This window comes from Haplochromis burtoni, unplaced genomic scaffold (assembly GCF_018398535.1).
Source record: "Haplochromis burtoni strain Fernald_Lab_line unplaced genomic scaffold, NCSU_Asbu1 Contig_633, whole genome shotgun sequence".
NCBI classification, from domain to species: Eukaryota; Metazoa; Chordata; class Actinopteri; order Cichliformes; family Cichlidae; genus Haplochromis; species Haplochromis burtoni.
This window is the reverse complement of record NW_024582994.1, coordinates 190,899-215,639: the sequence shown is the minus strand read 5'-3', so window position 1 is coordinate 215,639 and position 24,741 is coordinate 190,899. Positions and strand designations below refer to the sequence as shown.

The window sequence follows — 24,741 nt, the reverse complement described above, 5'->3', positions numbered from 1 at the left end:
GCACTAAGCGACTGAGCGAGGGGGCGGGGCAGCTGCTGCCTGTGAGTGCGCTGTTGGAGAAACGGAGCCAGCCATACTAAGGAGAGCTTAAGTTTGACCAGGTACCAAAGCAAATCATTCGTACCGTACAAATAATGTAAATATGACGGTGAATCACGAAAGATTGATATCAAACTGATCACTTGACCATATTACGTTACTTGCTCTTCAAGTGAATCAACAAATGGCGAAATGAAAAGCCGAACAACAACAATGCTGTTTCTTTAGAGAGTCTTAGCTTACATGTGTGTTTATTTCATATTTTCAGTTGTTACCCTCCACGGCTAAATAAATCGTTTCAGTTATGCACTGATATACAAGAATGGAATAAGGGGCTCTTCCCGCTCATAAATAAAATTTATTATTATTATTATTGTTATTATTATTATAATTGTCAGAATATTTAATTTCCTTTGTGTGTATATTAAACCATTTAAAAAAACTTTGCATTAATTCATTTTTAATTTGCCTATATGAGTTAATTTGTATCACATTTGCTACATTCAGCTTTTTTGTTTTGTTTGTTTCTTAAAAATGTGTTGTGCAATTTTTTTTCTGTTTTTTCGGGGTGTGGGAGGATCAATCAAACTTGGTACTAACATGATGGCGTAACAGGGTAACTGGTCTAACCTGGTTAACTGCTCTAATATCTGCACAGAGGCCTGAGCGTCTGAGCCACTGTGCTGTATATGTATTATTTCTATTGCTCAGCAACAGAAATAACATGCGTTGTTTCTTGTTTCTGATAAGTAGGTAAAATTCTTTTCTTTTTTCTATAGTCTATTCGTTTCAACTTCATTTTAACTTTGTCAGCACAGTGTTTTTGCTATTTGTGGGTAAATCCCATGCCAGCTGTAGCAGCTAGAGGGCAGAAGGGCAGTGTCATCTAAGCTGATGCTTACAAAGCTCTGAGGACCTTTACTGAGGTACTAATACTTTTGTGTTTCTCAACTGCGTATTCAGGTGACTTTGACTTTTGAAGAGCACCTTGTCTACCAATCAGAAGGCTGGTGGAATGATCCCTGAGCCCTTTAGTCTGCATGAAGTGATCCTGGGAAACATGGAAGCCTTCATTTTCTAACATCCACGTCTTTTATCCTGTGCAAGACGCACATGCAACATTACAGTCAAATTTATTAAATGTGTGCACTTGGCTATTATGTATACCATCAGTATTGATTGATTGGTAATTTATTTCAACATGTGAACAATATACAAGTACATTTAGAAAAGAAATAAGAGAGAGAAAAAAATACTATACAAATTACATACAAAAAAACATTCTGATTAATTTACATGTTGAAAGGGAGTGGGAAGAAGTATACACTTATTTAATCCCACCCCTGTCCCATAAATTATCAGTGAATATTTAGTCAGCTTCCTTGCTGATATAATTTGTAATAAAAATAGTGAACAGATTTCTGATATACTATATACTATAATATCACATCATGAATTTTTTGTTTGTTTGTTTTTAAATAGAGACATTTACTTAATTTAAATATTTTCCTTTTCTTTATAGATCGAGAAGATCATATTTTTATAACTCTTTGCTTTAATTCCATATTCAGTTTGTTCCATAGTTTCACTCCTTGAACAGAAACACAAAAGCCTTTTCTTGTAGTACGTACCTTCATTGTTTTGAAGTTACAAAAACCCCTTAAATTATAACTTCCTTTTTTAAAAAAAAACATACTCTGAATATTACCTGGCAGTTCTTTATTTTTTGCTTTGAATAGTATACTGCCTTTCCCCATATCTGTGTACAAGGATATATACTGACCTCCAGCTGAACTAGAGAAACTAGGGAAAAAACACATTTGGACATGAAAATTGTTATGAAAAAATACCAACAGCCTGCAAGAGACAGAAGAAAGCGAGTGGAGGACAAGGAGCACGGTCCTCCACTTGCTTGCTGGGTATGAGAAACTCACTGCAATGAGAAAAAAAAAGAACAAAATGCAAATACTCCATCATCCACGGGACAGTGCCAAGAAACTGGACTGTAAGTGGTGACACCCAGCAGTGATAGAAGTCACCGTTAATGAAAGATACAGTGACATAACGAATATTGGAATATGTTTAAATTAACAAGCTATGGCCTACATTTTCCCATTTTAATGTTTTCTTGAAATTTAATTTATTTATCTGTTTATTTCATTTTTTAATTGTGATTATGAGCATTTTGCAGCCTATGGTAGTTTGGAAAACTGTAAATAATGACCTTCGGTTTAAAGATTTGTGCGTGCTCAACTACAGCCATCTAGTGGCTACTTGAGATAGTGTAAATGTTTGAACCCAGACTGCCATATTTCATTTTGAAAGCCCTCATCCTTTCAAAACTGTGCTTTCATTTAGACTCTTGAGATTCACTGTGCACAGTGATCACCACAGTCAGTCTACAGACTTTGTGAAATGGCTTTAAAGTGAAGCATAACACATTTTCTGTCCAGTTTTTAGTCTATATTTTTTTAATGAGTGGAACAACCTTAAATAAGATTAGAGAAGATATATCTTATTTAAGATATTATCTAAGATTGTATATTTTACAGTTCTTTACAAAGAATAAATATTTAACAACTGTTAAAAGGAAGGTGGTTGTAGTGAATTGGGGTTTGCAGAAGCTCTTTTCACCATTACAAAACAATGCAATACAACTGTGAGGCAACAGTTGTTGTGAACCGTCATCATATAAACTGAACTGAACTGCTGCCCATCGTCTTCAACGCAACAGTAGTTTTTATCACCACTTAGCTACCTTTCAAAAACAGCCCAGCAAGCTTTAAACACAACACTGCTGTTGATTCTGTTCTTCTGGACGTAGCGTTTTCAGAGGGAGAAACGTTTCATCACTCATCTAAGGGGCTTCTTCAGTCTCAGCTGACTGCAGGCTTCCCCAACCTTACAAGCAGTACATTTGCACAATGACTGAAACCAGCCCACTGAAGGAACAATGGGCTGTGAGGTCAGTTTTATAATCATTAATATGCAAATTCTCATGACCACTGATCAACAGCCACTGATCAAAGCTAATTGATTACTGACATGCAATGAGCAATGTCAGTATTTATAATCTCTTCTTTGCTTGTTAGCTTGCTTTTAACTTCGCTAAACAGCTACCCGATGATTCAAAAGAGTTTTTAAAAATCAAAACTGAGTTATTAAGTGTATGGTCATTCTGTGCTCTTTCTTCTGTCTGTACCTCCACCAGGGGTCTGATACCTGACACAGAGCCCAATCCTAACAGCTCTTATAGTTGTCAGTATGAGGCTGCTGTCACCAGTTTCCTCTGTGGTTTGTTTTTATGCAGTGTTGAAGCATCTAACTGGTTGCAGGAGGGACAAAATGGGCTCTGATTGTTACTGGCCTGCCGTCCACTGAGGGCTTCATCACAGCGACTCTGTTTTTGCATTCTAAGGCACTGTTTGGTCTGCTTTGTTAGAAATAAGCACAACCATTTCCGCCCCTGAATGTGACTCATGATTTTTATTTTGTCCAGGTAAAGGCAGAGAGTATGACTGTGCATGACCAAATGAAGTCTGTTTTCACAATCTGGAGGCAGTTCTTTCTCAGAATCATATAAACATTTCAAACTGTTTTTATTGATGTGACTGTCTGAGTTTGATGCTGTGTGGTGCATTCGAGTGCAGTGTTAACAGAATATATATTTATATATTAAGATATGTGTATCATGGTAATAAACATTTACACAATTGACATTTTTATCTATGTTATTTACAAAATCAGACTGAGTAAAGAATGGCCAGCAGCACAATTCTGTACTTTTCTTTTTTGCCAAGTGAGCGTCTTATTGATGCTTTATTAGGAGCAGGACCACCAGGTTTGTACACAATGTTAAACAGGTATCACAAGCAAGTTTTCAGTTGTTAAGGGGTGAGATATACACATCAGACAGCAAACGAATGGTCAGTTCTTAAAGATGATGTGTTGAAAACAGAAACAATGAGCCGATCTGTGAGGGCTACATGAGCGATTCAGAGCACAGCAGCAGGTTATACAGAATGCTCGCAGAATACAGAGGCGATGAGCTGCAAACCGCTAAAACAAATTGTGGTGATCCCATCTGCCCAACCATCTTCTTATTTGTAATTTCTTTAAGTAGTCTTCAGGAATAGTTCCCCTGGAGAACTTAAAGATCGTCTTTGGATGGTGGCTGACTTTTATTCTACTCTCTGTCAAGATGATCCCACACTGCCTCAGTAAGGTTGAGGCTCCAGGGAAGGCCAATCCATGACTGATGATGACCTTAAGAATGTCTTCTGGAAAGCCACCCTTTCACTGAGACCATTTCTGATGAGGCTTCCCTGAACAGTAGGTGGTTCAACCGAAGGGCCAGATGCATGTTTTGGGTCTTTGCTGGATTTTTTCCACAGCTTTTGCTGTTCCAAAAACATCTTGCTTTTAAAGATCAGCTCTATAAATTCTCTCTGTTCTTGTTTTGTTTATGTATAAACAAATATTTGTTTATTCTAGTCATGCTATTTAAAGCTTTTACATTACATGTGGTGTGTGTGTGTGTGGGGGGGGGGGGGTATAATTAAATGACAGAGTACAAATAAAAATTTGTAATGTATGGATGTATATAATACCTAGAACACACAAATTCAAAAATGCACAGATACAAAAATCATATCTTATTGTGGTGTGTATGTGTGTGAGAGAGAAACAGAAAGAGTGTGAGTGTGTGTCTTTGTAATGAAATTCACTTAAAAATGTCAGGAGACAGACACTAAGATTAGGCTTAAAACTCTCCTTTTTGCTAAAGCACAGTTAGGGCTGGATCAGGTGACCCTGAATCCTCCCTTAGTTTTGCTGCAATAGCTGTAGACTGCTGGGAATTCCCATGATGCATTGAGTATTTGTTCTTCAGTTACCTTTCTCACTCACTATGTGTTAATAGACCTCTGCACTGAATCATATTTGTTATTAATCTCTGTCTCTCTTCCACAGCATGTCTTTATCCTGTCTTCCTTCTCTTCCCCACAGATGGCCCCGCCCCTCCCTGAGCCTGGTTCTGCTGGAGGTTTCTTCCTGTTAAAAGGGATTTTTTCCTTCCCACTGTCACCAAAGTGCTTGCTCATAGAGGGTCATATGATTATTGGGTTTTTCCTCTGTATGTGTTATTATAGGGTCTACCTTACAATATAAAGCGACTTGAGGTGACTATTGTTGTGTTTGGTGCTGTATAAATAAAACTGAAGTGAATTGAACCTGCAGAGGCATAAAAGGACCCCAGCAGATTCAGACCATCAACCTTCTTGCTATGATGTGACAGTGCTAACCAGTGCTGTTCACCTCATCTGTGGAAATGCTCTAGACAACAGTTACTTTCATTCAACACAATATCAGGCACGAGCAGTATTTCTTGTTGCTGATCAGTATGTGCTTTGGGAGTGAGAACATGTTGGTGATTCAGAATGAATGTTTGAGCTTTTTAAAAAAAAATTGGTTTTTCAATACAACAGAGAAGTCACATAAATCACTGTATTTGATTTTCATTTTATTTTTTTCCAAGTGATACATCTACATAAAAGATTTCATGGCCTCGCATGACAAATACGGTACAGCTTTTTTAATCCCCCCCCCCCTTTTTTTTAACAGCTATTATAAGATCTGATATGATGAACAACATTTTTTTTTAACATTCTGCAAGATATGTATAGGACCTAACAGGAGGTCAGTATACTGTATACCTCACCCAATAAAGCCTTACCTTTAAAATAAATGTCAACATCACAGTTCTGAATGTAAACCAATAAAACAAAACAAAAAAACAAACACTTTCGGAAGCCTTCCCAGAAACTACAGAACATAATGGCAAACAACAATATTTTGGAAAATTTAAGGATATAAAGAAACGTCATCTTTAATCACGTGAGACTCAAAAGCCTCCTGACTGGACTCTGTTCACCATCCACACAAGCACACTCACACAGATCAGAGTTTGACATGTGTGGCCAAGGTGGCATGGCACATGAACGCAAATGGCTCGTGCTTTTTTTTTCTTTCCAAAAAATAAAAGCAAAAAGCGGTGTGTGGGGGGGGTTAAACTCGCGACAGAATAGCAAATCTTAAAGCTTATGTCTCCGTTCCATGAGTGACAGAAAGACAACTGAATTACAGTCAGGTGTGTCGAAGCACCAGTAGAATCAGATCAGTGTGTCCTAGAAAAAGCAGGTCTTAAAGGGTTGGGAGTGCCGGCGAGAAGTGGAGATGTTCAGACCAGAGCGGAGCTGGATTGCTGAACACTTCAGAGAGGGAGGGGGGGAGAGAGAGAGAGAGAGAAAGCAACAGCAGCAATCTCAGCAGGTGTTAATGGTTCACCACCTTTGTGTGACCATAGGTTGTAAAAATAAGATACTGGGTATGTGAGTCAGCCAAGCTTGAGATGATTACAGTACTGTTAGGCCTTGACAGACAGCTGTCCCTGCCGGGGGGAATGACTCAGTCCATCGTATTTAAGTACGGCAACGTCAAAGTGCTGTTGCTTCACTGCAAGTCAAATGTTTCCCTTATTCGATATGCACGGTTATCACAATTTAAAAGAATACTGCCTAATCAACAGTAGATGGAGACACTAATACAGACTGAGAAACAAAGGTAAACCCCCAAAAGCATGCCCCGCCCCCCCCCCTTTTTTTAGTGTTTTACAATAAAAGATCACATCAAACTGCCATATTTCAGTTAAATACACTGAAGTTTCCTATGTAATAATGAACATCAGTCTGCTTTGAGGAGAGTACGACATGCAGGTCCTCTTCTGGCCAATAACCGGAGAGAAATCTGGTCCTTTTAGTGTAATCTTGATGTGCGGAGCTCCAACCCAGAGAGGAGTATTAATGGGTCTGGTTGCTGTGTAGAATAAGACATGCTTTGTACTTTTCTTTTTTTGAGGGGGGTCGGGGGTTAAGGGCAGCAAGAACTTCCTAGCTGCCATCAAGTGAACACAAGTCGTAACCAGCACAAGACAGCCAGAAATACAAACTATCATTGCACATAAAGAGTTAATCCTTCACTTTAACCGTGTCATTTACAAACCATAATACAGGAAAACGTTTCCTCTGGAAGTGAACAAAATACTTTACAAAAAACAACCACCTTTAGGGCTTCAAATTGTATAAATAAGACAAAGTCTTAAAGACATAAGTCTTCACATAGAAATTTTTACTTTTTTTTTAAAAATTATTATTATTAGATAAGATAGAATTTAATATTTTTCCCATCATATTTTTTTTTAAATACATATGCAATTTATCTTTTGACTGATGTACATATAGGCATACTGTATGTAGAACCTCAAGTGTCCAAAATGTCTCGGGAAGAATCTCGCAAGACCCAGACGAGGCTACAGTATTTGTACTTTCCCTTATCAAACACATGAAGAACAACAGTTCAAAAAACAAACTTAACATGACTAAAAACTCATCTTCATCTACTGGTACCAACTTCAATTTATAAAATCCTGTTTTTTGTTTTGTTTTGGTTTTTTTAATCGTTTCGACATGTATAGCCTCAGTGGACAGAATACATTTCGACTGTAAAATGTCTTCATTCAGTAATTTCTTGCTATAACACAATATATCTAATAGGTTTTATCTTTAATAAATAAAAGAGTCAAATGTTTGTCTTTTCTTGAGCAGCTGGGTAGTGCTTTCCCAGCACTGCGGCTCCTTTTGTTTTTATCCACTGATGTGTCTGCTTCCATTCACTGCCCGGCTGTGGGCGAGCAGATGATGGACATGCAGCTTCAGCAGAGGAGACAGATGAAGACAGCGAGAGAGAGACAGCGAGAGAGAGCAGTTGGGGGCTATGACTCAGGTGGTGTGGGTTGTGTAAAGATGGCAGGGTAGTGTTTCAGTTGCCTATCCATCAGTGCCGTTCTTGTTGGGGGTGTTGGTGTTGATTGTGGTTCCATCTGGCTGCTGGCCATCTTTGCGCGGAGGCATCCTCTCGTTTATCCTGTCTAGGCCACGCGCCTCCTCAAAGTTGCGAATTTTCCTCGAGGGAGAGAAGCCTTGAATTGCTAAAAATCAGAAAAGAGACCAAAGAGAAAATTAAAAGAAGGTAGAAACAGCTTAGTAATAGATGTGCGTCACAGCAAGTATTCGCTGTAAACCGCCATTTTTAGCTTTCTCTTTTTTATTTTCTTTGCCACCCTCAATCAAAATGCATTCCTTGTGGGATTTCATTTGGTGAGCAATAAACACAGTATTTGCTAATCACAGAACGGATGATCTGTAAATACAACACATGCACAACTAAATAATGACTCCTAACGTTCAAGCACCAGTGGGACAAACTACACCAATTAAACACCTCACACGTTATAGACTTACGTTAATGTCCCGAAACGGCCAAGGAAACCAGAACGAAAACAAGTGCAAATAGAAAAGCAAACTTGTAAGAGACAGTTCATATATTTCACTCATTTTATCAAAGTAAACAGACAGTAAAAACTCAGTGGTTAACACTTTATATGGGAATTATATATTAAAAAAAACAAACCAAACAAAAAACACCCTCAAGGCCACTCTTGCACAACCAGATGTCTGTGATTTAAAAAAAAAAAAAAAAAAAAGTTCCTTGAATATAATAATTGAATTTATCAACTTTGAGTTTTGCGATTTCCAACCAGCGGTACTTGGACCTGCATCGGTCACACGGTTGTATAAAAAGATTCCAATTTGAAAACATTTTTGATTTGATATAATGAATATGGTACAAAGACATATTAGTCCTCGTGACAAAGTCCAAAATAATCTTATCCCAGTGATAAAACAGTTAACACTCAAAATGATCTGATAAAATACATTTGTGCACCAATGTAGTTAGCTAACTGTTGATAAAACAGCTCAGAAGAACATACATCGCTTAATTAGCTAAAAGTAATTGATGCATAATTTAAAAAATTAGCAAAAAATACAGGTTACATAGGGCGATAATTATCTGAAATGAATGGTTATGTGTTAGTAAAGTTGGTAATAGTTACATAAGTGAAATGATTAGGCGAACGCAAACACCATGTAGTTAAATTAATTGTCTAAAATTAAAACAGTCAATATGTAAAATATTTAACATATTAATTAATTAAATATAGGTTAATTTATATTTTAATTTAGTCAAAAAGCAGCTTAAAATACAGGAAATGTGGTTGAAATTAATAGATAAGTAATCTTAGACTGATAAAAATTGTAAAATGATATTGTTTCTATTATAGCTGTGAATAAATATCAAAATAATAAGCTAAACGCAAAGGACAAGTAGCTAACATATTTACAGAAGTAAATAACAGTTACACAAAATAATTAATTATAACATTTCCCTAAAAGTACAGGATGCATTCCTGAAATATTTATCTAAAAGGTGTGAATGAACAGATACTAAAATTTGTAGACTGATGGTAAATGTAACTCTGAGTGGTAACAGTCTAACGTACGCTTTCATGGCCTAAAAGGTTTACTTAAAAAAAAAAAAAATCAATTGAAATGAATACATTTGAAACATAACTGAGCTATCTGAGCTCATCTGGTTGATAAACAAGACATAAAAGGTTGATGCCTATTTGTAAGTAACGCTCCTGCTTTACCTCATCTACAAAGTTAACTGTTAATGTCTTCTGCAATAGAATATTTTATGGATTTGATGAGATAACTGAGACCTGTTGATCCGCCAACCATCACTGTCGACCAAAAGAGACGAGCGGTGTAGCAACAGCCAAACGGAGCAACAGGATTAGATTCTGAAAATATCCCAGGCAGGGATGTCCCCGGTCTTATCTTAACCAGGTCTTAGCAGGCTTTTCTCTGTGTGGGGAGCCACACTTGGCAAGAAAAGCTTATGTGACCACAGCCAGGGACTTCTTATCAACAAAGGACAAATCATGTCCTAAACCTGATCGACAAAACAAAATACATAACCTCTTTAAAACAGTCTTTATTTTTCAGACATACAGAGACGAGCCTGATTTAGCTAATGCTGACCTGAATCCTCCAAAGCTTTAAACTATACAGTGGTAGTTGACACTTCTTGAATCTCATTTTAGCAACACAGTCTAAGTCTTAATTAGTGCCTGTGCAAATTTGCTTTTTGCCTGTATTAAAATGTTTTAGAAAAAAGATTTCTGTATTTACAAAGAGAACACAGCAATTACAAAAAGGCGATTACTTATGTTCACTTCTTTCTCATTCAAGCATTTTGTTTCAATTCATGTTCTGTTGCTGTTTCCACCTCATTTTGTCTGTCAAAGAAAACACTAGTGCTGATTTTCACAATGACAGAACCAGTGTTATCAACAGATTCTGATGATGCAAGAGCAACCAGCAATAACGGGATTCACTATAACAGGATAATCAATAGAAATAAACAGAAAGGGGGAAAAAATACATATTTGAGGAGTGGGTCTGTGTTAAAGGGTGAACAACACACACAAAACACAGACAGGGGGATTTGAGCCAAACAGCCAATGCATACCTTTTGCTTTAGCTGCCTCAACGGTAGCTATGTTAATGGGAGTTGAGGAAGGAGGGGGGAAAAGGAAGTCATCAAAGTAGCCAGAGACAGCAAATACAACAGTGTTTAAAAAAATTAATAAAATACAACTAAAAAATAAATCTGAACACCCCTGTGGGATAATCTGAAGAAACAGATGGCAGAATATAGGCCAACACCCACGGCTCATTCAAAGGGAGGCAAAAATTCATAGCAGCTGTGAAGCGTCACCAAAACACTTAGGTGATTGGGTGGAAAGGTTAGAGTGAAGAAGTCTGCTGGAGTTTTAAGCCAGTGTTGGTGTTAAAGGGTCACGAGGACTTAGGTGTGGAGAGCCAGGGGGGATTTGGTTAAACACTAAGAGTCTAAGATGGGGGCGAGATGCACAACCATGACCAGGCAGTCCAGCTCAACACACAGTCAGCACAAGTCAGATGTTCCCTTTAGACACACACTCATTTACACATGTACAATCAGCTTCATGCCAAAGTGAACTAAAATAATTTTTACAGCTTTTGGAAACACGATGAATTAAATTTGATGCAAACTGGATTTAATTAGTGCAGCAATGATGTTATGTGTTCATAAAACGCACAGGTATATTATCATCAAGATTGAAACAAGCAAGAATCGGAGAATCAAGGAGGACTGGATAAAAATACACACAGCCCCCTGCTCCCCTTGTTTGAACTAGCCTAGCTGATCTGAAAGCTGTGATTGGGGGAACAGACATGGACAATGACATTCTCAGAAAGGTCACAACATGTGGTTTTCCCTTTGATTGCTCTGCAACTTCTGTGAGCCTCCAGCATGGCAGAGCATGGCTCCCAGCACGTCCTGTGGCAGGTGAGGCCTGGTGCTGACCTTTAGATCAAAGGGTCAGCAGCCACTTCCAGGTGACAGGCTGACCTCCTCGACCAGCCGGCCCACGGCTCAGCCCCAAAGCTTTCTGCCGCATGGAGGCAGGGGGCAGTCAAAGTCCTGACACTGCTTCCTGTGGCGGGAATACCACCATTGATCTCGAACCCTTCAAAGAGACTATAACCGAATGGTGAAGCGGCTGTATCAGATATTCACAGACAAAGCTGAAAACCTTCCTCGGATGCTTCTTTTTAATATACTGAAGTTGTTCTAGAAAACGTCTCCCACATGGCAGCAGGTTCATCCCATCTCAAATCATCGTTGGCCGTTTTAATTTTACTGAATTATAAAACACATTCAGGACAGAAGGTCTCAAAAATCAAAAATCTGTAATTTAACAAATTTATTTTCTCAGTTATAATTAGAAGACCATCTAGAAGCTATCTACTGATATTTGTAATGATACAACTTGTCGTACTTGCTCAATCCTGCATGAAAGTTTCTGTGACTGAAAACTTCACATTAAACATTATTGTACATTAAACATGGTCATTTTTGCATTATTGTGAAATACAATTCTATGGTATTCAGAAATTGTCAAACATTTTCATTTGCAATGTGTAAGTTTTTGGGGGGTTAGTGTGTGCTCAAATATGGGACTTTCAAAGACTTCAATTTTCTTTTAAGTCCTATTTTAACTCAGACATGTTGTGATTTATCGTCCCTAAATTAAAGACTCTCACTCATTTTTATGGCAGGGAAAGCTCAGAAAACTGTTCGCACTTTTATCTTTAATAGTTTTTGAAATATTAATGTTCAAAAATGGCCTCAGATTTTAAAGTGTTAAAAAAAACGCAAGTGACAGGTCGATGGACCATTTTCAAAATATATCCAAATATATCCAAACGTTGGAGTGTGACATTTTTATGGATATTGGAAAAAATGTTCTTAAAATTGTTTGATTTGAGATGGAATGGCCTGGCAGTTTTAAAATGTCACTGGGTACTTCTTTGGGCATTTATATTAGGACATGTTGTGACATATGTTTGCATGTATAGGGCTGTATCATAATGTATCTGAACACTTGTCTCTTCAGCGTCACTGAGATGCACAGATATGTCCGTATTTTCCACATTGCCTCTTTTGAAACCCAAACAGAAGGAAATTACCAGGTTTATTCTTAAGTAACAGGAAACCCCCAACACAGAAGCTGTGGCTTCTTTAGTTTAGTTGCAACAAAACCAAAGGAATTTATTTTTTGTGAATGTTAACTCTACAGCTAAGCCCATTAGAGATGACTCAATTAAAAAAAACAATAATTAGAGCAAACATATTGAAATATGTCAGTTTTTATGACTTCACACTCAAAATGTTGCATCAGAGTTTGAAGCCAATATAACAGAGGAGCAAAGACCTGAAAGTCATCCAACTAATCAGGTGAAATGAAAGCAACATTGCTACAGAATAAACATAATCAACTGCAGGGGAAAAAAATGGCAATAAATTAATTTAGTTGCAAAAATTATTACACATACCCACAGACATCAGGGTATCAGAGGGCGGAGTCAGGAGTCCTGACAGTAATACTTCAACCACCATTCTTCTGACTTGCTTCACATGTCAGCAAGTGTATAATGTATATATTAGCATGGATAAGCAGGCTAGGATAACTGGATAACTGCCACAAGAAAATAAGGGCAATCTTTAAACTTAAATCTTAGCAAGAAAAGCTAAGTGTGTAATAAAAGCAAAAACAGGGGGAAAAAACAGGTGTGCCTAAATAAACAGACTCTGCGACACAGGGTGTGACACAGAGCCTGTCTAATTAGAGCTAAGTGGTAAATGGACACAGTGGAAAGGTTACACAGTATAAGAAACACTTACCGCTCTGTAAGGTCTGCTTTCCCCCAGACAACACTCCCACTGGAAGAGTTCCAGTTGGGGTCAGGCCTTTGAGTGTTAACACACTCTCACTTTCCTCCCTAGTCCAAAAACAACACACAGGAGCATGAAGAGCACACACAGTTTAGGTCTCAACAAGCGCAGCGACCCACACCTTGTGGTTTAGAGGCGGTTTTCAAACCATGAGGTCATGAGGTCACTGGATGTTTCACCTGCTCCGTCTCATCCAGTCTTTGTTTGGTTCGATGGACTATCTGCACTAATCGTCTCCAGCCAACCTGCTAGCATGTGCCCGGCTTCTGTAATTGGGTCACTGACAACTTGTGTCAATTTTAGCAGCTGAACCAATATTTTTAAGACTCGGTTCTTAGTGTACAGATTTGTGTTAGCACACTTTTATGTTAACATGTTGCCTTTAATGGGTCCTCTGCTTTTTATTCTATAGAAACTTTGAGACACTTCAAAGGCAAACTTCACCTTTTCTTATCCTACAGAGACATCTGTGCCTTTAAAAAGTGTCATTAGCCTTCTTTTACCCCCCCTCTCCCTTTCAGTATTCGACATACGGAGGCGTTTGACAAATAGGCTGCTTGTCCACTTGCAGCAGTGTGACGAGCTAGCAGCAGCGCCATTAATCTGGAATAATGTGTAATGTCATTACAGAGTCTAGGTGCATCGTGACTCATCTTGTGCCCGCTCATTAATCCCAGCAGGCCAGCGCTGTGTTTTCAAACTCAGCTTCACCAATCCTGCTGCATACTGGCCCTGTGGTGCCCTGCAAATTATTTCTGGTATTGTGATGACCCAGTGCACTGAGCTCATTGAAATCCCTTTAGCATATATACATGAACACAAGCATTTCCAACTGGGATTATATTTAAAAAAAAAAATAAATAAATAGAAGAAGGGAAAAAAAAAAGAGAATGTCAAAGTCAAGGCAGACCTGAGAACTGCGAAGACTCGGGCCATTTTTCCCACAGCACGAATCTTGTTCCGAATAACCTCCTTGCGCATCGCTGAGGTGCCGCCTGGAGACAGTGCGTAGTATGAGTTAAGACAAAGCACACCGCACTTTCCATCCCGTGGGAGTGATATTCTTCGCCCTCTTTGGTCACGCGTTCGTTTCAGAGCAGAGTGCGTGTACTTCAGGGACCAGAACTCCCTATTCAGCATCAGCCATGTGTGACAGAGGCTGAATTATGATTAAGCGCTACACATAAATCACCTCCCAGCATTCCATGTCAGTTAAGTGAGTGCCGGGACTCATTATCACTTCATCCAATTTAAAAGCCAAATTAAAATCGTCATTCACTGAAGAAGCAGAAATGAATCTGTATAAAGTCTACAACCTAAGCACATGTGCACAGGTGAGCAGGCCACCTATATTTATGGATTTTTAGACAAAAACACGCCTTAAACTAGGTTTAGCTTTGATACATGTTATAAATGTGTTAACCTTCTCAGGTCTGACTCACCATAGATAAGAATCCTAACTATGCCCTTACCCCATTATTTGTGAAAAATAATTTTTGATGTGTGTCAGTGAGAAAGATTATTTCCTTTGTTTCCTGATTGCCTCAATTCTAGAGAACAATGTACTAAAAACAGAGTCTACAATGTGACTAGTAGCTCATCCAGCTCACGATCCATCACAATTCACAGGTTACTTTAATGTGTGAAGAACAGAAAGAAAGTGAGAAGTTGTCTTGTCATTGTTTGGATGTATTTGTCCAAACTAAGAAAAATTCAAACCCACTGAGTAGTTTGTGTCCAGGACACATTATCCTGGTTCATCACCAAGTAAAAGTGTTTGATTCTAGGAGCACTATGAGTATGTGGTCACCGGTAAATACGAAGACAATCCCAAAAGTAAGGTCTCCTATTGTTTTAGAAATACAAACAACCGTTTATTTTTTCACAATATTTACATCACGGGTGACGTGTGGACATGCAGTGTTGTGGCGAATGCTTATGTCTTTCCTCAGCATTCCTCTTCTCCGGTTCTGAAATGGCCTTCTGAGTTTTTCCTGTGATTCACAGTACCTGTCAGCATTTACTGTGGTCCCAACAGGCAGAAAGTCAACCAATAATACCCCCTTTTGGTCCCAAAACACAGTTGCGCACTGTGCATAAGCATTCTCCACGATACCGCGCATCCACACGTCACCGTCAAACTATCGCTCTCCTGCCAAACTTTGGTTGGAACTTCATCCCCCACCCGCCCTACAGTCTGGGCTACGCACCCAGTGACTACCACCTGCTCCCAAAGTTGAAAGAACATTTGTCCCGAAGGCGAATCTGTGGCGGTGGCGAGCAGGTATGACATGGGCATTGTAAAACTGCCACAGCATCTACAAAAATGCATCGACCAAAATGGCGATTATGTAGAAAAATAAGTCTTCAAGCTTTAAAATGATGTAAATATTATGGAAAATTAACTGTTGTTTGTATTTCTAAAACAATAGCAGACCTGACCTTTGGGATTGCCCTCGTATAAAAAAGTCTGAAAAGACATCACATCGGCTTGTCGTAGCTTTGATCGTATTACTGACTGGTGACCAGGAGGTATCGTGTTAGGAAGAGAGGTGGACTGCCAAAGATTGCTAAATAAACAGTTTGCCTGCATGACAATGCTTTCATTTCAGCTTCTTCTCAATTTAGTGAGATTACCACTGTGGAAAAACACACTGGCAGTTCTCACTAATAACCTTCCCCAACTTAGTGGGGTTTTTTCTTGTTTTATTTTTGTACTGGTCCCAGTCCATTGGTTATATTTATGAGTAAAGTATTCATCAGAAACATTTCGAGATGAACGTTTTCGAGTGGACGCTTCTTCAGTAATAATAGACATGCTTTTTTTTTTACCTACCTTCATAAAGGTCGTCTCCCTCTGACATGAGCTCATCGTCGGAGCAAATGTTGAGTACATTCACCAGCATCTCCGTCACTGTAAATGAATCATAGAAAGCTCAATACAAGAATCGTTGTCGGCCTCCAATCCACTTTTTCCAAACTCGGCACCAGACGTACCCTTCTCTCCAACAAAAGGCAGAGACCACGTAAAGACATCCATAAAGTTGGGCAACCAGTAAGGGTGCGGGGAGCAGTTGAACTGTCGGATGTTCATCACGTTGTTCTCGTATTTTAATACAGCAGCTAAGATAGAAAGAGAGGAGGAGATGGGAGGAGACATTGAAGGACTGACGACAGGTAAATGCAAGAAAAATACAATAATGAGAGAGGTATGAGAAAAAAGAAAAGACAGAGACCTTTGTTGTTGTAGACATCTAGGTAATTTGGAGCTGAAAAGATTGTGATTAATGAAGGGAAACCTGTGGTCTGGCTTTTTCTGTACATCCGATACCTATGCAGCCGCAAATAAGAGTGACCCATTAAACATGTTCCATATCATCAAATGCTGGAAATGTGTTTTCAAAATACCACTTACCCTGCATCCTGTGCTTCATGGGCTCTTATTACCGACAGCAAGTTATTATTTACCAAAAAGTCACAGACTGCTGAGTAACTGCAAAGAGAGAAAGAGACAGAGAAGGCGGACCAGTTAAAACCACTAACAGAGGGGTCAAAGCGTAGTTCAAATTTAAACCATTAGACGGAGCAGCGTGAGGCCTCTTAAGATCAGTTACTAATTGACTGTTGGCCTGAGGAGATGCCTTCACGTTTATTTTCAGCATGTTGTGCCCTCTGGCCTCTTGAGCTCAGAGTTTAAAGATGCACAGTATCCAGGGGTTGCTCTAGTGTATTTATGGGATTCAGCAGCACTGGCTGGCCTCTCCAAAAAGTTTAGACCAAGCAGAGGCTAGATGAGGACAACTACTTTACTTTAGAGTACAACTAATCCATTAGCTCTGGAAATTATTGGGAATAAACAAAGCAACATCAAACCAGCCCCAATGGTTTCTGATATTGGCAATATGAACAGACTTTAGACATGCAGACTTTAATGTTTTGACCAGTATTAATATTAGACTAAGGCAAAATCATAGTCACAATTATTTGTTCCATTTACTCAGCAACTCCAGAACCACTAAAGGAGGGGATGTTGGAGGAACACTAGTGAGTGCTGCTCAAAGAAGAACAGGTGAGAGATCCTCAGTGATGCAGAGATAAATGAGAGCATGCTGCAAGCAGCTGTTAAATAATCATTCAGCAGGTTCATCAAAGGAAACCTTGTTTTACTTTCAAGTTCTTTTGATGGAAATCTTGATGACTAAAACCTCTCCTTCCACGGTCTTGGCTCTAGCTCAACTCATCAGCAAGTAAATCTGGGCTCTAAGGGACTTGCAACACAAGACAAAACAGAGTGTTTTATCACTATTACTTTGGTTTAACACTTGATAAACTGGTCAGTTCGTACACTATTTCATCTAAACTAGGGATCAGCTAAACAAAATCACTTCACCTTAAGATATGCATGAAAGGAGGAAATGTCTATAGCACTGCCAATCAAAAGTTATCAACTCAAGGACTACACACTTTCACAAAACCTCCAGCAAATCACGTCTATATTCAGTATCAATGTGTTCTTATTTCCCGAAACTTTATCAAGGTATCTATGTTTTATTTATTTTCTTGCACAGCTCTGCATTTCAGAGTTAGCAGCAATCCCAAAGTTTGTGCTAACAATCTTTTAGCCAATCAGTTAAGATATTTAGTTTTTATTTTTGTGAAATACAAACATAAAAAAAAAAAAAATCTAATTAGTGGTTTAGACAGCATTTTAACAAAAATGTAAAATTATGCTAGCACCTGTTATACTTTTACAATAATTGAGATGCTGCTTTATCAATCTAATGTTAGCTTCATGAGGCATCAGTCACACGGGCCTACAGGCCGCAACACACTGGCAACTTTGAGAAACCAAAACAAAGGTGAAATTGTCTGCAAACAGAATGCTGCTGCACCAAAAACATCATTGTGATTGCTTTGGTTGCTAGCAGATCTCTGCAGTCACCTGTAGTTTGCATTGCAAACCAGAGTAACAACCTTTAGTCTGAAGGTGAACATTCCTCATTTCTGGTTTGCCTCACACTTTTCATGTTTCACTACTGCTTAGTGAGCAGTGTGTAAGTGTTTGCAGACAAGTTGGCGCCTTCCATGCAAACGTTTGGCAAACACAGCAACCTGTTGACAACCAAAGCAGTCGGAAGGAGGGTTTTCCATACAGCTGGTCGTGACCAAAGTGGTTGCCAGATGGTCGCTGACTGGTCTCTAGGCCTTTGTGACTGAGGCCTTAGTTAGCTCAGATTTACACTGACTGCATCACAAGCAGGCATCACTGCTCTTTGCCTGTGTGTCGTCACCTTGTTTATACAAACAAACAGCAGTATACACCAGTGGAAAAAAGCAATCCTTTCAATGTTGTTGGAGTAGAAGGTCATCATACTGTTCCCTGGATTTATCAAACAAGGCAGGCTGACAGTCGGCATAACAACTACAGTGTCTTACATTTAGGTTAGGTGTAGAGTCGCTGACATCGCTAAATGCAGGTCGTCTATTGTATTTGGCTAACTTTTGTGTCAGTCTCAAAGACTGTTGAAAACTGACCACATTCTAAACAGGAAGAAACCTTTATTTAGACATTCTGACATTGTGAGTTATGCATGTGTAATGTGTGAAACACTGCAAACCGCTGTGACAAAAGTCTTTCCCAAATATGAGCTAAATAGTTTCTTAAAAGTACTTACTTTGTCACGTGGAGACCACAAAATGAAAGCTATGATAAGTCCATCCAAAGTGGCTGACCAACTCCCCTAAGCTGCCATCTCTTGGTAAGGTCTGGTGCAATCTCTTAATTCACTGATGCATTTATCTTCACTTAATACAGACTTACTGAGGAAGCTGGTTACATCTCAAGTTGCACACAGCTGATGTAACTAGCTCCAAGCTAACTGATTTAGCTTATCTCAACCTAACATTTTCTGTCATAAAGGACTGTGATAGGCCTTGTTCAATTTTTCCTCTCTAATCTTATTACACGTAATCACCTGGCTGTTGTTTCCTATTCTGAATAAGCGTTTTGTATCTTTAAACCCACAGAATTCTAAACAAGCCATTTAAATGTGTAAATCTCTAACATGTTTGTCTGCTCTTGACCATTGCTGGACCCATTTCCACAGAATATTGTGAAGGAGCTCTTTGAATCTGTTGACCTATTTTGTAGAGGCACACTGAATGTGTTGACCCATTTTGAACATGCTGTTTTTATCTGCTAACCTGTTTTGAGAAGGCCATTTTTGAAAGTGCCTCAATAAGCTGATTGACCTATAAAACAATGAATCCACAACCTGTGACCTGCGCGATGCAGCTCGTTTTCAATTCAATTCCTCATTATTATTATTAAAGTGGTCTACAAGGGCAGTGCTTGTGCAGAGCGCAACAGTGACGCTAAAAGCGGCAGTTTTACCTGAAAAAGTAAGAGCAGCCTCTGACGGAGTTGTGGTTGAAGTGTTCTGATGTTTTTTCACTGCCGTAGTCCTCACCAGGGTCTGCCCAAATCAGGTCGCACATTGGCCCGAATGCTGGAGGCTCTTTAAATCTGTCTAACTGCAGAGCACAAAATACAAACATGCTTAGCAGAGGAACTGTTTGGTTGTGACAAAGTGGCTAAAGCCACAAAGTCAAGGAAATGGACTCTCTCACATGAAAGCACTCCATTCAACTGCCTCGATGGAAATTACATGAATGGAACTGAAAAAATGCATTTTTAACCGAACTCGCTTTGTTACACTAGTTCTGTCAGCAGGGACAGAACTAGTGTAACAAGCTGAGAAGCTTGTGAAAGGCTACAACCCATGTTAAACAATAAAAACCGATAAACAATTTCTGGCCTTTTTATTTTGACTAAAGCCCCAAGACCAAGACAGCAATATGCCAACACATCTCCTAATACTTTTTTCTATCAGACACACAAAACAGAAAACACGTCTCTAACATTTGCGATATGGTGTTATTTATTTACGTTGGACTTCGTTCTGTTCACCTGGTTGTGTTTGTGGCACTCCAAAAATGTATGTTGCCAACAGGGAAGTTGCAGGGTGCCCTCTGCCAGACAAACTATGTAACGTCAACACTCAAAACACGACTGAAGAGTGTTTATCCAGAGTCCAAAAGTATTTGCCCAACGAGTATTTATAGCTTTTAACTGTCCATCTCTAACAGACTGTAAATAAGAGATCAACGTAGCTCCAAAGCGAAAAAGTGAGGCCAGTTTAAGCCTGCCTTCGTTCTATCCATCCATCCATCCATTCGCTTCCGCTTATCCTTTTCAGGGTCGCAGGGGGCGCTGGAACCTATCCCAGCTGTCATAGGGCGAGAGGCGGGGTACATCCTGGACAGGTCGCCAGTCTGTCGCAGGGCCAACACACAGGGACAGACAACCATTCTGACCCCCGGCCTGATGGTGGAATTGAACTCAGGACCTTCTTGCTGTGCGGCAACAGTGCTAACCACCGTGCCACCTGCCTTCGTTCTAAATATAGTAAACTAAGTTGATGACTTAATTTAGATGTTACTGTGTTTTCATGTCACCCTCTGGTGCTGTTAAATGTGCACTTTATTGTAAAACTTTTGTTTTCAATAACAGCCATATTGGTTGTCCTGCCTCAGTTTGACCAGGACATCCATGGCACAGACAGGAAATGCCCATTCTGGATTTCAACCTGCCAACAGTGGAACAGGCTGTACATCAAAGCTAGAATCACGTGTAATGAGGCATGACGGAGTGAATGATCTGTGATTAGAGCTGACACTTTAACACATATTCTTGGAACATATAAGAGATTAACTTGAAAGGCAGATCTTGATAATGTCACAAGCCAGCGGTCGATCACTTACTTTTCTTATGTCATCTAGGCAGTTGATTTCTGGTGAGAGTCCGCCATGTACACACAGGAACTGCTGGTTGAGTAGGGCAGCGAGGGGCAGGCAGTCAAAGGCCTCCATACAGGCGTCATACACCCGTTCAGAGTATTTAATTTTACCTGCAGTAAAAATAAAGATTGGGATTCAGTCTGAGGTCATAATTACTGTCAAAGATGGCAAAAAGTCTGTTGAATTTGCTCACTACAGCAAAGGTTTGGTAGATGTGTTATGAGCGGCTAGCAGAGCTGCCCTGCCAACTGTGCCAGTGGTGATTGTTTCCAGACAGCTTCTACAGCGCCACTTGCAGAAGAATGAAAGGGTCAGATTAGGTCAGGAGGAAGTCCATGCCTTATAGAGGAGAAGCAGCCAGGACAGTACAATGCGAGTGCCAGTTTGAAGACAGTGCTACTTTAAGGTCATAAAGGGGAGTGTGGAGCTTTGAGCTTGGAAATTAAAGTTCTTTACTCTGTGAAAATGTTTTAGTAAATGAACATCTTTAATGCTTAGTTGGAATAACAATGAAACACTACTCATGGGATGAGAAACAGGAAAATGCCATTTCTGCAGTTAGCTAAAGTAAAGAGTTAATGCCGTCTTATGAATCTAGGTTAACTCTGGACTCTGCACACTAACCCATGTCTTCCCAGAAACGACGTCATGGGGCTGTAGACCATAACAGATAAGATGAGTGTGCTTGGTGATAATAAACTATGCTAAAACTGTTTATTGATGAGAACAAAGATAATGTATTCATTAAATAAAACAGGTCGTCATTGTATCGCGCTTGCTCATGAGGCTATGAGCTGCATTATATCTACCACACAACAAAGTTGCCGTCAAATCCATTGTAGCAAGCCGCTGTTTCTGCCGCTTGTGCAAGTCTCTATGTCTGTTACTTGTCTTATTGTGTAAAAGATTACACAGAGGGAGGTTTCGACCCCTTTTTTGTGAGTGCTGATGTGGAGGTATAGTGGCGACGCCTATCATTCATGAGAATAGCTGTGGGATGTGGAGGAATCGCAGGAATAGATGCAAGGATAACAACATGGTCAACAGAGCCTTAATGCAGTAGCCAATATTCTGCCCACGTCATAACTTCGAGTTGTACACTGTGAGGATCAATCATAAAATAAGTTGTAAAATAATCCCCACTCTTGACTGTTTAATCTGAAAAAACAAAACGTTCTAATATCATTAATGCACCACTTAAAACAATAAGGCAACATGGGTTAAAACATCGTGTGAGGCCACACTGACTTGGATTGCCACATTTTACTACTTCTACAAACCTTTCCTGTGTGTACTACAAGACAAGGCTACGAGAGAAGTGTGATCGCAGCTGCAATCAATTACTACAACAATCCCTAACCTCTCTGATTAAATTTGTTAGTGTTGAACTGATTTATCGATCAACAAGCTTTTCCGATCAATAAGCTTGCCCCAACCGAACAGGTGGCAAACTGTGTGTGTGTGTTTGTGTGTACAGATGAGGTGGCATGTGGGTGGGTGTGAGCAGGGATGTAGTGAGTGAAATCTATTTGCAACTGGCAAGACATTCTTTGCCGACTGCTTTCTGAGTTTGCATGCTAATACCTCCACACCTGCTCTGCACACACACACATGCAGCTGTCACTGACTGAAATCAAAGTGTGAGTGTAACTGTCTAAATAGCATCAACAGCATGCCTCGCTGCTCTCCATGCTTCGGCAGTTTGCTGTCGGCAAGACAAACGGGACAAAGGCTTCATCTCCTCGCTGGAGATTCGCAGATGAACTGTTGCATGTTGTGACGGGACTTCCCAATTCAACGTGTTTGTGACAAATGTGTCCTACTTATGGGGCGCTAGTCATTTTACTAAAGGGGAATAGAGAAAACACTCCACTTCTCTGGCATGAAGTCTGACTTAACATAGCTATGTTTCCCAGCACTGTGTTTTCAATTCCTTATTTGTGTCTGCGGTACTTGAAAGTGAAAAGAACTATCAATGGGACTAAGGAAATACCTGCGACAGCAATCCTGCACTCACACTATTAGCACCAGACTGCACCATTATATCTGGGCTATGTGTGAAATCTGAGAGCTGACTGATACAGGTCAATTTAAAGTGGTACAGAGCGCATATGAGCCCCCTGGGCTGGTCTTCATACGGCTGAAAAAAGCAGCACACTTACATTCCTGTTTGAAGGTGAAATACTCAGTGAGGTGCCGGCACTCGTGGTTCCCACGCAGCAGGAAGAGTGTGGTGGGGTGGTTGATCTTGAGAGACCAGAGGTAGAGAACGCACTGAGAGGAGAGACGGCAAGAGAGAAATGTGAGAAAGGTCAGAGACGTGTGCTCATAATTCTATTCAAATATATTCAGTGTTCTCCACACACAGGCTTCCCTCACCACTGTCATCAAGAGCTGTTCGAGGGGGAACTGTTGAGCTGCTCTTTCAAAGGTTTTAAGGTATGGACCTTACTATATAAAGTCCCAGGAACTGATTTTTGGTTTAATTTCACACTATATAAAAAGCAAAAACAATATTTATGTTAATTAAATGTCTCTCTCTACATATGAACTAGATTTAATCATCTCTTGAATATGTTGACATTTTTACAACAAGCGTATTAGCATCCCAGATGACCCTCTCAAAGGCAGCAAAAGGCCCCGCTTTCCAACACAATTCACATTGCGTGAGTAGAGCTGGGCGATATGAGATTTTTTCATATCACGATATGTTTTTTTCATTTCAGGCGATAACGATATCTATCACGATATAAGCCAAATAACTATATTTGTAAGATTTAAATGTGCCGTTGCTCACAAGTAAAATGTGAAATAATCAGCAGCTTGTTTTTATTTAAATATTTATTTCCCATAATAAGTTCAACAGGGTAGATGTACTTAAGGAACATGAGACTTTTTCAGATAAATAAAGGCAAATATTGCAAACTACACAAAAGGCAGCCGCTAAAGCGTTTAAGTTTCAAAATAGAACAAACGAAACAGACTAAATTGTCAATTCCACTTAGAAACAAAATATTAATTCTAAAAATAAATCTTAGTTTGTTTTACAGAAGAACAGACAAAACTGACTAACTTTTGTCAATATCAAATAAACTGAGAACTAAAAGGAAATTCTCAATCTCTCCTTGTTGTATAGCTTAGCTTTTCAAACAGTTTTAACAGTTACTTTAGTCTGACAAAAGCCGAATGACGAATTAGCGCTTCCAGTCACACGTACACGGGTATTTTTGAAAACGGAGATTTTCCGTTTTCGTTTTAAAAAATAATCCCGTCCACACATAAAGGCAGAAATGAAGGAAAACGCTGCTATGAACATGCCAAAGCAGCAGGTGGCGCTAGATTCCTAACCGTGCAGAAATGTTGGCCAATCAGAAGTCTAGAAGCCTCGGTGGGAAAAAGTAAACAAAGCTGGGGCATAGAAGCAGAACCGAGTCGTATGTGTGGACGGACAGTAACTGTGTGTATATGTAAGCATTTAAACACTGCAGAGAGTAGAATTAACAGTAACAGTATTGTAGAAATTCATTTCACCGAAAC

The 24,741-nt window shown here is 39.5% G+C and overlaps 1 protein-coding gene across 3 annotated transcripts in view; it reads right to left on the bottom strand.

The window, feature by feature from the left end:
* Positions 1-5,539: 5,539 nt before the first annotated feature.
* The window catches only part of ppp3cca (protein phosphatase 3, catalytic subunit, gamma isozyme, a), a 36,692-nt gene continuing 17,490 nt past the window's right edge, over positions 5,540-24,741 (bottom strand). Inside the window, exons 4-14 of one of the 3 annotated variants that reach the window (XM_005949172.3) lie at positions 23,367-23,478; positions 21,169-21,314; positions 19,739-19,878; positions 16,760-16,837; positions 16,581-16,675; positions 16,342-16,467; positions 16,181-16,258; positions 14,255-14,339; positions 13,294-13,391; positions 10,531-10,557; positions 5,540-8,074 (exon numbers count right to left, since the gene is read on the bottom strand). In XM_005949172.3, the coding sequence (XP_005949234.1) occupies positions 7,923-8,074; positions 10,531-10,557; positions 13,294-13,391; positions 14,255-14,339; positions 16,181-16,258; positions 16,342-16,467; positions 16,581-16,675; positions 16,760-16,837; positions 19,739-19,878; positions 21,169-21,314; positions 23,367-23,478 (1,137 nt within the window). In that variant the 3' untranslated portion in view covers positions 5,540-7,922. Of the gene's footprint in view, positions 8,084-10,530; positions 10,558-13,293; positions 13,392-14,254; positions 14,340-16,180; positions 16,259-16,341; positions 16,468-16,580; positions 16,676-16,759; positions 16,838-19,738; positions 19,879-21,168; positions 21,315-23,366; positions 23,479-24,741 lie in introns of all 3 variants that reach the window. The other 2 variants (XM_042214966.1, XM_042214965.1) reach the window with 2 other exon arrangements.